Raw genomic sequence first — 17,420 nt, forward strand, 5'->3', positions numbered from 1 at the left:
CCATAGTGAAGTCTTTGGTCTTTAATCTTCATCAGTAAGTGCTTCAAGTCTTCTTCACTTTAAGCAAGCAAGGTTGTGTCATCTGCATATCGCAGATTGTTAACGAGTCTTCCTCCAATCCTGATGCCATGTTCTTCTTCATATAGTCCAGCTTCTCGGATTATGTGCTCAGCATACAGATTGAATAGGTATGGTGAAAGGATACAACCCTGACACACACCTTTCCTAACTTTAAACCACGCAGCATCCCCTCGTTCTGTTTGAACAACTGCCTCTTGATCTATGTACAGGTTCCTCATGAGCACAATTAAGTGTTCTGGAATTCCCATTCTTCACAATGTTACCCATAATTTGTTATGATCCACACAGTCAAATGCTTTTGCATAGTCAGTAAAACACAGGTAAACATCTTTCTGGTATTCTCTGCTTTCAGCCAGGATCCATCTGACATCAGCTATGATATCCCTTGTTCCATGTCCTCTTCTGAGTCTGGCTCGAATTTCTGGCAGTTCTCTGTTGATGTACTGCTGCAGCTGCTTTTGAATGATCTTCAGCAAAATTTTGCTTACGTCTGATATTAATGATATAGTTCAAGATTTCCACATTTGGTTGGATCACCTTTCTTGGGAATACGCGTAAATACGGATCTCTTCCAGTCTGTTGGCCAGGTAGCTATCTTCCAAATTGGCATAGACAAGTGAACTCTTCCAGCGCTGCCTCCATTTGTTGAAACCTCTCAGTTGGTATTCCCTCAATTCCTGGAGCCTTGTTTTTCGCCAATGCCTTCAGTGCAGCTTGGACTTCCTCCTTCAGTACCATAGGTTCTTGATCATATACTACCTCCTGAAATGATTGAATGTCGACCAGGTCTCTTTGGTATAGTGACTCTGTATTCCTTCCACCTTCTTTTGATGCTTCCTATGTCATTTAATATTTTCCCCAGAGACTCCTTTAGTGTTGCAACTCGAAGCTTGCATTTTTTTCTTCAGTTGTTTCAGCTTGAGAAATGCTGAGCGTGGTCTTCCCTTTTGGTTTTCTAACTCCGGTTCTTCGTACATGTCATTATAATACTTTACTCTGTCTTCTTAAGCTGCCCTTTGAAATCTTCTGTTCAGCTTTTTTACTTCATCATTTCTTCCTTTTGCTTTAGCTACTTGATGTTCAAGAGCAAGTTTCAGAGTCTCTTCTGACATCCGTCTTGGTCTTTTTTTTCTTTCCTGTCTTTTTAATGATGTCTTATTTTCTTCACGTATGTTGTCCTTGATGTCATTCCACGACTCATCTGTTCTTTAGTCATTAGTGTTCAGTGCGTCAAATCTATTCTTGAGATGGTCTCTAAATTCAGGTGGGATATACTCAAGGTCGTATTTTGGCTCTCGTGAACTTGTTCTAATTTTCTTCAGTTTCAACTTGAACTTGCATATGAGCAATTGATGGTCTGTTCCACAGTAGGCCCCTGGCCTTGTTCTGATTGATGATATTGAGCTTTTCCATGGTCTCTTTCCATAGATGTAGTCAATTTGATTCCTGTGTGTTCCATCTGGCGAGGTCCACGTGCATAGTCACCGTTTATGTTGGTGAAAAAGGTATTTGCAATGAAGAAGTCATTAGTCTTAAAAAATTCCATCACGTGATCTCCGACGTCGTTTCTATATAGCAAGGCCATATTTTCCAACTACTGCTCCTTCTTTGTTTCCAACTTTTTCATTCCTGTCACCAGTAATTACCAGTGCATCCTGACTGCATGTTCGATCAATTTCAGACTGCAGAAGTTGGTAAAAAATCTTCAGTTTCTTCACCTCTGGCTTTAGTGGTTGATGTGTAAGTTTGAATAATAGTCGTATTAACTGGTCTTCCTTGTAGGCGTATGGATATTATCCTGACAGTGTTGTACTTCAAGATAGATCTTGAAATGTCTTTTTGACAATAAATGCAACACCATTTCTCTTCAAATTGTCATTCCCAGCATAGTAGACCATATGATTTGTCAGATTCAAAATGGCCAGTACCAGTCCATTTCAGCTCACTAATGCCTAGGATATCAACATTTATGCGTTCCATTTCATTTTTGATGAGTTCCAATTATCCTAGATTCATACTTACATTCCATGTTCCAATTATTAATGGATGTTTGCAGCAGTTTCTTCTCATTTTGAGTCGTGCCACATCAGCAAATGAAGGTTCTGAAAGCTTGACTCCATCCATGTCATTAAGGTCAATTCTACTTTGAGGATGCAGCTCTTCCCCAGTCATATTTTGAGTGCCTTCCAACGTGAGGGGCTCATCTTCTGGCACTATATCAAACAGTGTTCCACTACTATTCATAAGGTTTTCACCGGCTAGATCTTTTCAAAAGTAGACTGCCAGGTGCTTCTTCCTAGTCTGTCTTAGTCTGAAAGCTCAGCTGAAACCTGTCGGCCATGGGTGACCCCGCTGGTGTTTGAATACTGGTGGCATAGCTTCCAGCATCACTTCCAGCATCACAGCAACACGCAAGCCCCCACAGTATGACAAACTACAGATATGTGCAACCTAGGTTGAGACAAAAAGTATCAAGCCACAAGTTGTTTATAGCTTACCCAGGAAATGTCAACCTGGACAAAAGTAACAAACCCTCTGAGGTAGAAAACTAGGGCAAAGGTAACTCCTCAGGGCTTAGCGGAAAATCTCTTAAGCTGTTTTTCCAAAGAAACCAGGCAAAAGCCCACATAAAGGAACTCATTTCACCACACTCCCCTAATGCGGATGCCCTGGTTTGGACTTAGCCTCTAAATCTATAAGACAATAGATTTCTGTTCTTTAAAGCCACCCGTTTATGGTATTTTTGTTACAGCAGCATTAGATAACTAAGCCACAGCTGAACTGCCCAATTGCCATTCCAAGAAATCGAAGTAGTCCGTCAACTGGTTGGTTCCAGTTACCTTTAAAGCATGGCAGAGTTTCTTTGGTGAGCATCAACATGCCCTACTTTGAATTGCCCTCGGAATTTCCATAGAGATCTCCAAAGAGCAGTGTGCCACATGGGGGACCCTTATTGTGCAATTATGCATGCCCAGTGGTTAGACTAATTCCAAGTCCACTGGCAACAGTCCAAGTCAGTATTTACCCAAATAGTGGGGTTTTTATTTGTGTCCAGTTCTTCTGTCACTGCTAGGAACAGAGCATGCAATCCAGCCCATTGGGTCTACTTATTATCACCTTATTCCATGAGGATTTCACCTTCTGCTGGACTCAACAGCTGCTTTCCACACTGAGCGAAATAATATGATGTGTATTTCATGTCTATTATCTAAGGGCTTTTAGTGTCTCTGTAAATGCCTAATAACAAGTCAAACTGTCTTTCCCAGAGTGTGCACTGGAGGGCAGCATCTGGTACTATTACAGCCCAGAAGTCCAGAGGTCATCATGCAGCTGCCATTACAGGCTTTTGCCAGAGACTCCAGTCAGCATAAATGCAGGTGGCTGACATTTCCAATATTTCGGCATTAGCATCGTGTGGTCCTAACAGAATAACTTGGGCTGTGATTTTCTGCAGTTCTAAGAAGGTTTGTTGTTAAGGCCGCTAATCAAAGAAGACTTTTTTCAGGGTAATTTTATGAACTGAGGCCAATAGTATCCTTAAGTGAGGGATATAATTTCTCCAAAAGCGAAATGGGCCCACTAGATGTTGAGCCTCTTGTTTAGTCTGAGGGTCAGGGAGTGAAAACAGTGTATTCCTAGTGGTCTGTGTATGTCATAGATTGCTCCAACCCCTGTAATTTCCCAAAATTTCATAGTCTGGGCAGGGCCCTGATTTTAGCAAGGTTAATCAATCAATCTCCAATCAGTCCTATGATTATGGCCTTAGTAAAGTCCCTTTTAGCTTGATCCACAGTTTCAGAGATAATCACATGTCAGCAATTTAGCATACTGTCCAGTTGGATTAGACCCAGGTCCGACCTCATCAGGTTGTGACAATGCACAGGAGAGTTCAAATATCCTTGAAGTAATATAGTAAATGTATACTGGAAACCATTCCACGTGAATGTGAATTGTTGTAGGCTCTCCCTGGTGATTGATAACGAGGAAAATGCATTAGCCAAATCAATATAGGATGACCGTCACCTTTGTGTTTGTTTTATCAGTTGAGTAGTCTGGACCATATCACGAGCTGCTAAAGATCTTAGGGGGTACCTGTCAGCCTTCCTCATTACTCACTGGGCTATTGTACAGTGAGTTTGTGGGCATGAGTACATTTGCATCTGACATTTTTTTTTATTTAGGGCAGTAATTTCTTATTGTGGCCTAGATATGAAATATTGTTTCAGATTTACTAGTTGAGTTGGCTTAGCTAATTCTAAAGGCTACAATCTAACATGTCCAATGAGCATTGGATAAAGGGAGTATCTAAAAAGTTACTCCTTTTCTCATTTTACCCAGTCAGGGGAGGAATTTCCATTCAGACATTATATCTATATTAATTATACATTCAAGTAAGGGAGACACCATCACAGTGTACATTTTTTTAACATATATTCCAACTTTTAACTAGACTTTAATTTTTATCCTTTTCATAATAGCGTCTCCATCTCCTCTTAAATTAATTCTGTCATCTCTCAGGGACTCATTAGCAGGCCTAGGCCGTACCGTACTCTGTGCTCCTATGTCCAGTAGACCTAAGAGTTTATTCTCCATCCCTAGGCCATTTCACCCACACATTTGTAAAAGGTCTTCAGTTACCTACCAGGGGTTGGATTAAGAGACTCTCACCTTCATATCGGTTTTCTTCCTTCATTATTATTGTTGTTAGGTGTCATAGAGTCGATTCTGACTCATAGCAACCCCACGTGACAGAGTAGAACTGCCTCGTAGGGTGTTCTTGGCGGAAATCTTTATGGAAGTAAATCGCCAGTTCTTTCTCCTGCAGAGCCACTGGGTGGATTCAAAATGCCAACCTTTCAGTTAGCAGCCGAGTGCTTAGCCATTGCACCACCAGGGCTCCTTTTTCTTCTGCCATTACCACCTATATGACAGAGTGGAGCTGCCCCATAGGGTTTCCTAGGCTGTAATCTTTACGAGAGCAGATTGCCAGGTCTTTCTGCCATGGAGCTGCTGGGTAGGTTCAAACCACCAACCTTTCAGTTAGCAGCCGAGCACTTACCTATTGTGCCACCAGGGCTCCTAAAAGTCCTGTAAATGCAGACAAATGTATCTGCTTTGTGGATTTCATATCTTGACGAGCTTGAGGAGAGATACTTGTGGGTCCTCCAGCTCCCTGTAAAATTTAAACAAAGTTTTGATGGCCACTCTGTCAATTTCCTCCTTTTTCATGTCATTTTTAATCAACCATCTAAAAACTTCCACGTGATTAGGGCCTGAATTGTTGCCTCCTTTCTCATTTTATTTCTTTTATAAAGCCCTAACTTTTTATTAAGGAGCCTTTGTAGCACAGTGGTTAAAAGCTCTCAGCTGCTAACCAAAAGGTCGGCAGTTCGAACCCACCAGCAGCTCCATGGGAGAAGATGTGGAAGTCTACTCCCGAAAAGATTTACAGCCTTGGAAACCCTGTGGGGCAGTTCTGCTCTGTCTTATAGAGTTGCTATGAGGAGGAATTGACTTGATGACAACGGGTTTGGGTTTTTTGTTTTTTGGATTGTTTTTTACTTTTTATTATCCATATGAGGAAGTTGGGACGAAAGATCTAGAACTACCTCTTTACATCCTTCTGAGGTCCACCAGCAAAGTCACATATAAAGCCCATGCTAGTGGGCATCTCTTCTCACAGTGTCAGTCATAATCGGATAAGGGGTGGCCCATTAGGGGGCTCGTTTCCATCATACAGCCGGTCCAATACTGCCTGCATCTGTACGATATCTGAAGCTTCAGTAGGCGCTGACCATTTATATGACAAGGGAAGGGTAGTTGCCCATCTCTGGGGATGTATGTCGATCCCCTCCCTTAACCCATTCTAGTACACTAGAGGCCTCACTGAACCAGTGTGAGCCCAAACATTCCCCTCCACTCAGCAGTGTTCCAAGCCAGACACACTGTTCCTTGACCTAAGGTTCTCAGGAGCCATTTTTGACAAGAGTTCACCAGGGTGTTGCCTGAAATAATAATCTACAAAATAAAACATTTCCTTAACTGACTAGCCCCTACTTCCATGGTTCCTTGCCCTCGTTCAGCATAAACCAAAAAGAAAACCAAACCCATTGCTGCCAAGTCGATTCCGACTCATAGTAAGATAACCGGCTTGAATTATCTTACTACACTGGTGGGTCTCAAAGGCTTAAATTCACTTATCAAAATAAAAAAATCATAGTGGTCCAGGTTCTTTTGGGTGAAGTGCCACCTTCCAGCCAAAGAGAGTGAAGCTCACTTGAAAGAGATTTTTAGCAGACCTGCCATCAATTTGCAATTCCCTTCCAATCTATTTTGCTGGCTCCTAAAGTTTAGGTTCTGTCATTCCAGATTTCATCAGAAAGTTTTATTATCAGTAACTGATTTTAAAGCCTGTGCTACTTCAAACCAAGGATGGCTTGGCAGTGGCTTAGGCACCACCATTTCATTTTCGTTCTCTTTATCAAAATCATTCTTTTTCTTTCTAAATAATGCCTTAGCCATGTTTTTTAGTTAAGAATGAGGCAGTTGTGCTGGGCCAAGTGAATATCCACATGCAAAAGAATGAAGTTCGGCCCATATCTCATACCATGCACAAAAATTAACTCAAAATGAATCAGTGACCTAAATATAACATTTAAAACTTAAAACTCTTAGAAGAAAACATAGAGGTAAATCTTCAGGACTTTGGATTTGGCAGCGGATTCTTAGATATGACACCAAAAGTACAAGCAACAAAAGAAAAAACAGGTAAATTGGGCTTCATTAAAATTAAAACTTTTGTGCATCAAATGACACTGTTGAGAGAATGAAAAGGCAACTCACAGAATAGAGAAGTATGTGGAAGTTGTATATCTGATAAGGATTTAATTTCCAGACTCTATAAAGAACTCTTACAACTCAACCCAATCAAAAAAATAGGCAAAGGACTTGAATAGACATTTCTCAAAAAAAAGATATACAAATGGCCAACAAGTACATGAAAAGATGTTCAACATCATCAGTCATTCCCACTCCAAACCCAAGCCCACTGCCAATGAGCTGATCCGACTCATGGCGACCCAGTAGGACAGAGGAGAACTGCCCATAGGGTTTCCAAGAAGCAGCTGGTAGATTCGAACTACTGACCTTTTGGTTAGCAGCTGAGCACTTAACCATTGCACCTGCACCACCAGGGCTCCTTTAGCAAAACAGCTCAGGCTAATTGCAGGCCTGTTGGATTTAACAGCATGGTAACACACAAACATTTGGAGACTGCTTTTCTTTGTCCTACCTTAAATCTTTTCGAAGTTAAACCTTTTTTCCTCCACTCTTCCTGATGTGTTATGTTTTCCCTCATTTGGTTACCATCCTCTGTGTCCAGAATTGGGCAGTGTGCTCTAGCCACAGCCAGACCAGCAAAGACTATGGTGGAGTCCTGGCTTTACATTGGAGCCCTGCCCTAGAGAGGCAGAGGTTACCTTAGCTTTTCTTCAGCAGATCTTTTATAATGTGGTTCCTTATTGATGTTGCAGTCTGCTTAAACTGCCTTGTCTTCTTCACCTGATTTACTGAAAAGTTGGGCTTCTCCCTTTTCATCCCCATGTATTTGTTATTTTGAACTTTGAAGCAAGACTTTGGTCTTTTTTCCTGTTGCTGTTTCATCTTCTTGATTTTGGTCATCATTTCATTCAGTGCATAGTTTTCTTAATCTTAACTCTGTCAACCAAAGTATTAGCTATGCGTCTCAGCTTTGTATTAAGTATGAACATGATGAGCATACCTCTGTGTCTTCATTCAGATCATTAACTCTTCAATAAAGAAAAGAATCAGCTAAGAATAGATCTGTGGGGCAGTGTCAGGGGCTCCCTCTGGATCGACATCAGTCTAATAATCAGATGTATTTGGATAAGGTAGAGAATCCATGGTATTCTGATCCACACTTCTTACACTTGTCCATGAGAGACTATTTCAAGTGCTGTGCTAAAATCAGAAGTATCACGTCCACGGGATTCCTTTTATCTACCAGCCCAGTATTGACATCAGGCAGGGGCATGGGGTTGGGCCTTCTTTCTCTTAGTGAACTTCTAGCTGCTAATGATCATATTCTTTAAGGGTTCCCAAATCTGATTTAGAATGTTTCCGTAAGATTTTTTTATATCTGTCCAAAATCATTTCTTTAAGAATAATTATACTATGCTTGTGTTGTTCAGCCTAAACTGAAGTCCCCCTTCTTTTGATAGACAAGCCAAATATAATTTTTGCTAAAATGATGCTGTTTAGTTGGATTTTATTTTACTTTGATTTGATTTAAAATAAGTAAGGGGCAACATGGTATTGCCATTTAAAAAAAAACAAAAACAGTTGCAGTTGAGTCGATTCCAACTCATAGCAACCCTATGTAACAGAGTAGAACTGCCCCCATAGGATTTCCAAGGAGCAGCTGGTGGATTCAAACTGCCAACCTTGTGGTTTGCAGCTGAACTCTTAACCACTGCACCACTAACAAAAAAACAAACCGAACCCATTGCCGTCGAGTCAATTCCAATTCATAGCGACTCTACAGGACAGAGTAGAACTGCCCCATAGAGTTTCCAAGGAATGGCTGGTAGATTTGAATTGCCGACCTTTAGTTAGCAGCCGTAGCTCTTAACCACTATGCCACCAGGGTTTCTACTGCACCACCAGGGCTCCGTTATTGCCATTAGAGCTAAGTAAATTATAAACAGAGAGTTAGTAGAATATGGGGGCCAGAGAACAAGTCCAGGTGAGATCTCTCTGTGACTGTATATATATCCTACCTCCTGGACATCTCTACCTGAGTTTTTCTTAGTTTCCTGAACTTGGGCTCTTCACTCCACCAAACCTGACCCTTTTCCAGTATTTTTTTCTTTGTCAATAATACAACATCTACCCAGCTACTTTAGTTAGAAATATGGATGTTATCTTTGACAATAGCTTCTCCCAAACCCTACATCTAACTAGTTACCAAATTCACTCCTTGGGAGGCAGAATAGTTTAGTGTAAAACACTTACACAGACCTGGGTTTCAGTGCCAAACTGTGTTGTTTTGCCATATTATTAAACTTCACAGAGCCTACAGCCATAAAATGAGGATAATATTACCCATCTTACAGAGTTGTAGGAAGAGGAAATAATAAAAGTAAAGTGCCTAGCTCAGTAGAGCACCTAGTCACCCTTAACTGTCTTCTTGCTTCCAGTATTGCCTCAGTCTGACTCTGTGCCTCACAGAGTAATCGTTATAAATCTGACCATCCCTCTCTACTTAAAGGTCTTTGGTAGCTCCCTCTTGTTTTTAGGATTAAATTTAAACTTGCTCATGCAAGACCTGTCATGATCTGGCCCCTGCCTACTTTCCCAGCTTCGTCTGCTCTCACTTCTCCACATGTGCTTAATGCTGTAGCCATAGCGCACTCTTGGAAATGGGCCATAGTCTGTGCCATCCCTCTGCCTAAAGTGCCCTTCTCCCCTTTCCTCAAATGGCATAGTCCCAAATGCCACAGTTTCCCTTCTCTTCCATCACACACACACACACACACAAAGTTGCTCCTGCAATGCTTTTCCTCCCCACCCTCCCTACTGTAAGCTGCTCAGTGCCCGTTTGTGACATGTTCTGATTATGAGATGCACAGAGTGAAATGCAAAGAAGCCCTATTTCACATTTTTCAAGAATCAAAATGCAAACATTTAAATAGCACCTAGTGAAGTACAGCGGCACAGTGGTTAAGAGCTTGACTGCTGACCAAAATGTCGGCAGTTTGAATCCACCAGCCACTCCTTGGAAACCCTATGGGGCAGTTCTGCTCTGTCCTACAGGGTCACTATGAGCTGGAATCACCTTGACCGCAGTGGGTTTTTTGTTTTTTTTTAAGTGAAGTAAGAGTTGAGATCAGGTGTTAATTGGGAATATGAGCCAGGTTGTGACATAACAGCCTTGATAAGAAGTGCTAATCATAAAGTCTGCCCCTTGACCTATACAGGAAGGACACCAAGCATGTTGTAATGATAGGTGGCACTTGAGCTATGTGCCATGTATGCCTGGAATCATTCGTGAAGACACGGACTCTGAGGAGGCACGTTCATTAGCAAAGAAGGAAAGCAAGGCCAGGCATCTGACCACCTGGGAAAGCAGGAGAGACTTTTCTCTCCAGTGTGGTCTGCATAGCAGTGTAAAGGGGCCATGACTTCAAAAGGCTCTGTGTCCTTCACTAAGGGCTCAGAAAGAAATTCATAAGAAGACAAATCCCTCTTTTGAGCAGATGAGTCTCACTAGAACTATCACATTTTCTCCCCCCTTTTTGTTAGCTTTATGCTAAAAACGTAATGCTAACTAGCTGTTTAGCAACATTATTTATGTATTTGTGTGTACATACAAATAAGGTGTCCTCTACTGATTTTAACTGCTCATTTATTCAGCACATACTTTTGAGTACCTACTATGTGCAGACCCTGTTCTAGATTCTGAGGATACAGTGGTGAGCAAAATAAACCGTCCCTGTGTTCCTTGCCCTCATTTGTCTGCGTTCTAATTGGGAAGAGACAGTAAACAAACATATGATGTATTGTCATCTGGAATTAAATACTGTGAAGAAAAATAAAGCGGCAAAAGGGGTGTGATACCGAACCCATTGTTGTTGAGTCGATTCCAACTCATAGCAACCCTATAGGACAGAGTAGAACTGCCGCATAGGGTTTCCAAGGAGCTGCTGGTGGATTCAAACTGCTGGCCTTTTGGTTAACAGCCGAGCTTTTAACCGCTGAGCCACCAGGGCTCCGTAAGTGTGATGGAAGGTGCTAATTTAGATAGGGTGGTCAGGACAGGCTTACTAAGGAGGAAATGTTTGAGGAAAGATTAGAATAGAGTGGAAGGAAGCCACGCAAACATCACCACTGCTACCCCAGTTGCTTTTAGTCTATTGGGCTTGATGGTGATGTCATTACCTTATATTGAGAAATGTTATTCAAGACGTTCCTACGAGTGTCACATCCACTTTCAGGTCATCATTGTAACAGCTCGAGAGAAATTCCTTTCAAATTGTAGTGTCAGATAGTCAAATCCCTGTGCAACTGATTGTTTTTATCCCACAGATGCTGGAAATTACCTGACACGATTTCCCTTTTCACATTAGCTGCTAGAAAACTCAGATAAATTTGTGGCCCATTCATGTCGTGAAGGTCATTATGGTATGCATTATTTATTTACCTTATTTTGAGCTATGGTCACCTTCAGCCTTTTCTTTAACTCTACTGTTAGTTATGCTATCTTGTAATATTTTATGTATCTGTGTAAGCTAGAGGAGCGCTGGTCATGCAGTGCTTAAAGCACTCAGCTCCTAACCACAAAGTCAGCGGTTCGAATTACTTACGGTATTACTTATAGGCCAAGGATCCCTGGTGGTGCAGCAGTTAAGTGCTCAGCTGCTACTGAAGGATTGGTGGTTCAAAACTGCCAGCCGCTCAGCAGGAGAAAGATGTAGCTATCTGCTTCCATAAAGATTACAGCCTTGGAAACCGTGTGGGGCAGTTATACTCTGTCCTATAGGTTTGCTATGCGTTAGAATCAACTCAACAGCAATGGACTATACATAAACCAGTGGTTCTCAACTGAGGGTGATTGTTGTCCCCCAGGGAGCATTAGGCAACATCTGGTTGTCACAGCTGGGGAGTGCTACTGACAATCCTGCATTGCACAGAATAGCCACCCACTACGTAGAATTATCTGACCCAAAATGACAACAGTGCTGAGGTTAAGAAGCCCTCCTATAGACTGAACATTCCAGGGCTATAGAAGAATTTTGCTACATAATGATGACTGTTTTTCCATATAGCTTATTCTAGCATTCAGTGTATATTCTGAGTGGAAAGGTTGATTGCCCTTCCATTAAATCTATCATCAGTCAAATATTCCTGAAAGCAAGTTTTTTTGTTTTCCCTTCAGAAATCTTGTTATTATCCCCACTAAGTCACAACTTCAGATCAACAAAATTGGAAGGAAGAGTGCTTTCCAGTCAAGTTCCAGAATCTTGAATGTTTGACCAAGCATCGTAGTAAAATGGGACTGTTCTTTCCATCCTCCTTTCTCCTTGCAGGCTTTCATAGAGACCATGTATAGCAGCAAAGTCCCTGTGGAGGAAGCCTTTCTTTATGCCAAGGTGAGTTAGGCAGTTGGGAAGGTCTTGTTGGAGGGGACTATCAAATAATTTCATTGATCTACAGATGGCATCTAGTTGACTTTCATGGAAGTGGCCAGGATGTCAGTGGAAAGGACTTGGTTCGTAAATGTTACTGGTAATTTATTAGATGAGTCTATACATGCACTGTTAAATTTAAATGAAGAAATTTGCAAAGTAGAACAGATGAAGAAGGAAAGACTTACACAAATGTGAGATGAGAAGAATAATACTGTTCAGGGGAATATAAAGGAAGAGGGTCTGAGGTAGAGCCAGAAGATAGTGGCACATACTTACCAGTCTCCGGCTCCATCCTAGGATGTAGTGAAAATAGTGGAATTTACCATTTATCGAGCGTCCTTTTTCACTTACCCAGAGCATTTAGGCCGAAAGTTGTTTGAAAGGTTGAAATCAGTCATGTAGAGTTGTTGTTGAAAGTGCAAGTTGTATCCATCCCCATGTTTATCTAAACAAGAATAAACAAACAGTATCCTTACGTGGTTGTATCTCTGTACTCAGTCCTGATCACAGGTTTCATTGTCCTCTTCTGATTCATAAGAGTCATAGGAAGTTTAGAGAGAACTCAGAAGAAGAGAAGAGGCTTAGTAATCGGGTTGAATATTAAGACTGGTGAGAGAAAAAGAATGGGGTATACTTAGCGTGGATTGTAACGTGGGCAAGAATAAAAGAAATGGATTGAAATTGCAGCATAAAAAGTTTGGGTATGATGAATAGTTAGTAGTGGTGACTTAAGATAAGTACTGGCATGGAGGTAGGGCTGTTGAAGAGAGCCTGGGCTGGAGCAGCCCTACATAAATCCTTTCTGTTGTCATATCTTGCTGTTGTTTTTTACAGTTTGAATTTGAATGCCGAGCTCGTGGCGCAGACATCTTAGCCTACCCACCTGTGGTTGCTGGTGGTAATCGTTCAAACACTTTGCACTATGTGAATAATAATCAACTCATCAAGGTACACATGATGCCCTTCCTCTTCCATTCTGCTTCCACTGGGTCCAGATGCTTGGGTGGGAAGCTCACTAACCTCGTGCTCCCCTAGCCTTCAGCTTCCACAAATTAACTGCCATTTACAAAGACTTAATTGTTTATAAAATGCTTGTACAGACATTATCTCATTTGATCCTACATTAGCACTGTGAGATAGGCGCAGTTATTAGCATGCCTGTTAGTAGAGGAAAATAAGCCTAAAAAGTTAAGCTGCTTAGTCATGAGTGCAAAGCCAAGATTCAGAGCCACATATTCTACTCTACAGCTCCTGTTCATTTCATTTTATAACACTACTTCTCTAAGGACTTGCAGGGACAGTGTATGATTCAATTTATATAAAGTTCTAAAATAGGTAAAACTATGGTGAGAAAAATCAGATCAGCAGTCGTTTGTGGTTGGGGGTTGACTGGGAGGGGGCATGAGGGTGTGTTTATGTGGGTGTATGCATTTGACATAACTGATATAACTCTGTATACTTAAGATCTGTGCATTTTACTGTATGTAAATTATACCTCCAATACATTAATTGGTTAAAAAAAATCTCACCAGAGGTTTGCTGATATTTATTAGTCTTTGAAAGCCAGCTTTTGGCATCATTAATCCTTGCTATTTTATCTTTGTTTGCTATCTCATAGCTTTGTGCCCTGACCTCTATTATTTTTATCCTTCTACTCTTTGTGTTTATTTTGTTGTTCTTTTTCTAACATCTTAAATTAGATGCTTAATTCATCAATTTTCATTTTTTCTTCTTTTCTATTCTAAGTATTTAAAGATAGATTTCTCACTTTCATTATATTCCATAAGTTTTTTTGTTAGGTTGTAAAATGTATCATACATTAAGTGCAATTAATATAATGTACAGTTTAAAAATAATAATAAAATAAACACCCATGTATCCACCATCAAGGATAAGAAGAACATTATAATTATCATGGAGTTCCCCTGGGCAATTCCAATCACATATCCCTCCCTATCTTCCAGAGGAAACTACTGTCTTAACTTTTGTTGTAATCATTCTGTTGCTTTTTTTTACAGTTTTACCACTAATGTATTTATTCCTAAATAATACATTCTTCAGTCTGGAGAAACTGAGAAATAAGCACAAACTCAGTGTCTTAGTCATCTAGGGCCGCTGTAACAGAAATACCACAAGTGGATGGCTTTAACAAACAGAAGTTTATTCTCTCACAGTCCAGTCAGCTGCAAGTACAAATTCAGGGCATCAGCTCCAGGAGAGGCTTTCTCTCTCTCTCTCTCGGCTCTGGAGGAAGGTCCTTGTGATGCATCAGTCTTCCTTGTTCTGGGATCATCTCAGCGCAGGAACCTCAGGTCCAAAGGACACTCCTTGCTCCCAGCGCTGCTTTCTTGATGGTGTGAGGTTCCCATGTCTCTGCTCGCTTCTCTCTTTTATATCTCAAAAGAGATTGGCTTAAGACACTATCTAATCTTGTAGACCTCATCAGTATTACTGCCACTAATCCATTTTATTAGATCATAGTGATAGAGTTTACAACACATAAGGAAATCACATCAGATTACAAAATGGTACACAGTCATACAGTGCTGGGAATCATGACCCAGCCAAGTTGACAGATATTTTGTGGGGACACAATTCAATCCATGACACTCAGCTTTATAAGGGATAGAGCAGTATTGCCCCTATGAGGTGAAGTGACCCAAGAGAACTTCTAGCTCATAGTCCAGCTTCAGTTATCTGAGAGCTTATAAGAACCCCTTCTGGGGAAGTCAGTGGGCAAGGTCATCAACAAGCCCTGAGAAATACAGGTCACTGTTGGGGCATCTGGAAACCCTGGTGGCGTAGTGGTTAAGAGCCATGGCTGCTAACCAAATGGTCGGCAGTTTGAATCCACCAGGCGCTCCTTGGAAACCCTCTGGGGCAGTTCTGCTCTGTCCTAGGGGGTGACTATGAGTTGGAATCAACTCGACGGCACCTAGTATTGGGGCATCTGGAAGAGCTCTAGTGTCAACCAGGTACTAGGTATTTGGCAGAAATATAGTCAGAGAGGACAGGCTGCCCTGTTTTCTGCCTCTAAGCTTACCATAGCTACATCCTGCTCTCGGGAATAGGTCAGAGTAGAACACCTCTGTTTGTTTAGATTTGCCTGCATGTCCACTAATCCTTCTTGCATCTTATACGGCCTTTCTAGGATCACCTTCTGCATTAAGAGCATCCTTTAGATGAAGGTCTGTTGCTGATAAACTCCCTTCTGTTTTTGTGTAGCTGAAAATACCTTTATTTTATTCTCATTCTTGAAAGATGGTCATGTCAAAAAGGATTAGGCCTATTTTGACAGTTTCACTCATCAATTTGAATATATTATTCCCCTCTTTTCTGACCTTCAGTGTTGCTGATTTAAAACAACAACAAAAAAAAAACCACTAATAATTGTTCCTTGCAGGAAATCTTTTTTCTTTGGCTGCTTTTAAGATCTCTTTCTCTTTCTTTCTCTCTCTCTCTTTTTTTTTTAATTCCTCGGTTTCGTTATGATATGTCTAAGCACAGTTATTTTTACTTATCTTGGTTATGATACCTTCTGCTTCCTGAATCTGTGAGTTCATGTCTTTCATCAGTTCTGTCATCTCTCCTACATGCTCTTCTATTCACTCCTTCAAAGATTTCAATTAAAGATGTGTTAGACCTTCTCATTTTGTCCTTCTCTCTCATATTTAACTTTACCTTGACTGTCTCTGTCATGTTCTAGATGATTTGGGTAGATCTGTCTTCCAGGAAACTTTTTTTCTTCAGTTGTGTCTAATCTTCTACATAACCATCTACTGAGTGTTTTGTTTCAGCAGTTATCTTTTTCATTGCTTCATTTCCATTTGGCTCCTTTCAGTTTTGCATAGTTATTCTAGATTGTCTCTTCTTGCATGCTCATTGTTGTGATTTCATTCTTTATCCCTTTACCATTTCATACATAGCTATTCTATAGCTGATATTTCCATTATCTGAAGTCCTTGGAAGATTTAAATTTGATACTTGTTTTCCTGCTGGCTCTCACTCGTGTGAGATTTACCTCCTTGTGTGCTTGGCAACCCTTGGTTGTAAGCTCATATTTGCTTGATGCTATTTATCTGGAAGTTATGCAGGACTAAACTGGGGGAAATATCCTCCAAAGATTATCTGCATACGTTTTTGTGAGGAGCCACCAGAGTCCTAATGACCGGGGACCATTTTATCACCTATGAGGGTCTCATGTTCAGTTTCCTCACTTTGCTACAGGTTCTCAGGACAGCACCTCCTCTCCTGTGTACTTTAACGCTTACCTTATCACTACTCCAGCTCTAGTTTAAGTTCTGAGTTTGTTTTCAAGAGAGAAATGGTCCTAAAGACGTCTATTACAGTACATGATGTCAACATTTCATAAAATAAATTTTTATCCAGGATGTAGTTGTTTTCTATCAGGAAGTTTAGTCCATTATACTGCCAGAAACAAAAACTCCACATCCACTCTTTGCACTTGCCATGACTCTGTATATATGATGCTTCCCTTCCCGCCCCCCATTTATCCTGAGAGTATTAGTCAAAGAAGATTAAAGTACTGAAGTACTCATTTAATTATTATTCTACTGTGAGACAAATTTTGTAGTTATTTAGACATGAGTAAGACCATGTCCCTGTCTACAAGAGCATAAACAGATCCTTTAAATATAACATGATAAGTAGTAAGATAGAGATATACCCAAAGTTTTCTTTTTTCCCTACATATATTATGATGGGGGAGCAGAGGGGAAGTGATATTCTAAAGTTAAATGGTATGTGTAATTGTTTTTGAATAAGGCCCTGGATACCAGCTTATTATTAATCATCATTAATGGTAATGGTAACATTTATGATGTGCTAATGTAATTCATTTACCTAGTAATTCAGTCTGGTTCTAGAGCTCATGCTCTTATCCTCTGTGTTATACTACCTTTCTTTTTTTTTTTTCATACAAAAACTTATACATACATTGTTATGTGACTCTGATTGCTCTCCCCATACGGTGACAGCACACTCCTCCTTTCCACCCCTGATTCCCCATGTCCATTCTACCAGCTGCTAACCCTCTCTGCCTTCCCATCTCACCTCCAGACAGAAACTGCCCATTTAGTCTCTTGTATCTACTTGAGCTAAGAGGCACAC

The 17,420-nt window shown here is 40.7% G+C and overlaps 1 protein-coding gene across 5 annotated transcripts in view; it reads left to right on the top strand.

The window, feature by feature from the left end:
• The window catches only part of XPNPEP3 (X-prolyl aminopeptidase 3), a 78,795-nt gene that overhangs the window by 37,242 nt on the left and 24,133 nt on the right, over window positions 1-17,420 (top strand). For all 5 annotated transcript variants that reach the window (XR_002823666.1, XM_004373892.2, XM_023729072.1 and 2 more), the window contains 2 exons: window positions 12,189-12,251; window positions 13,125-13,238. Coding sequence is in view for 4 of the 5 variants with exons in the window: in XM_004373892.2 (XP_004373949.1) it covers window positions 12,189-12,251; window positions 13,125-13,238 (177 nt within the window). In the remaining variant the exon portion in view is untranslated. The remainder of the gene's footprint in view (window positions 1-12,188; window positions 12,252-13,124; window positions 13,239-17,420) is intronic.

This window comes from Trichechus manatus, unplaced genomic scaffold (assembly GCF_000243295.1).
Source record: "Trichechus manatus latirostris isolate Lorelei unplaced genomic scaffold, TriManLat1.0 scaffold00027, whole genome shotgun sequence".
In the NCBI taxonomy this organism is placed as follows: Eukaryota; Metazoa; Chordata; class Mammalia; order Sirenia; family Trichechidae; genus Trichechus; species Trichechus manatus.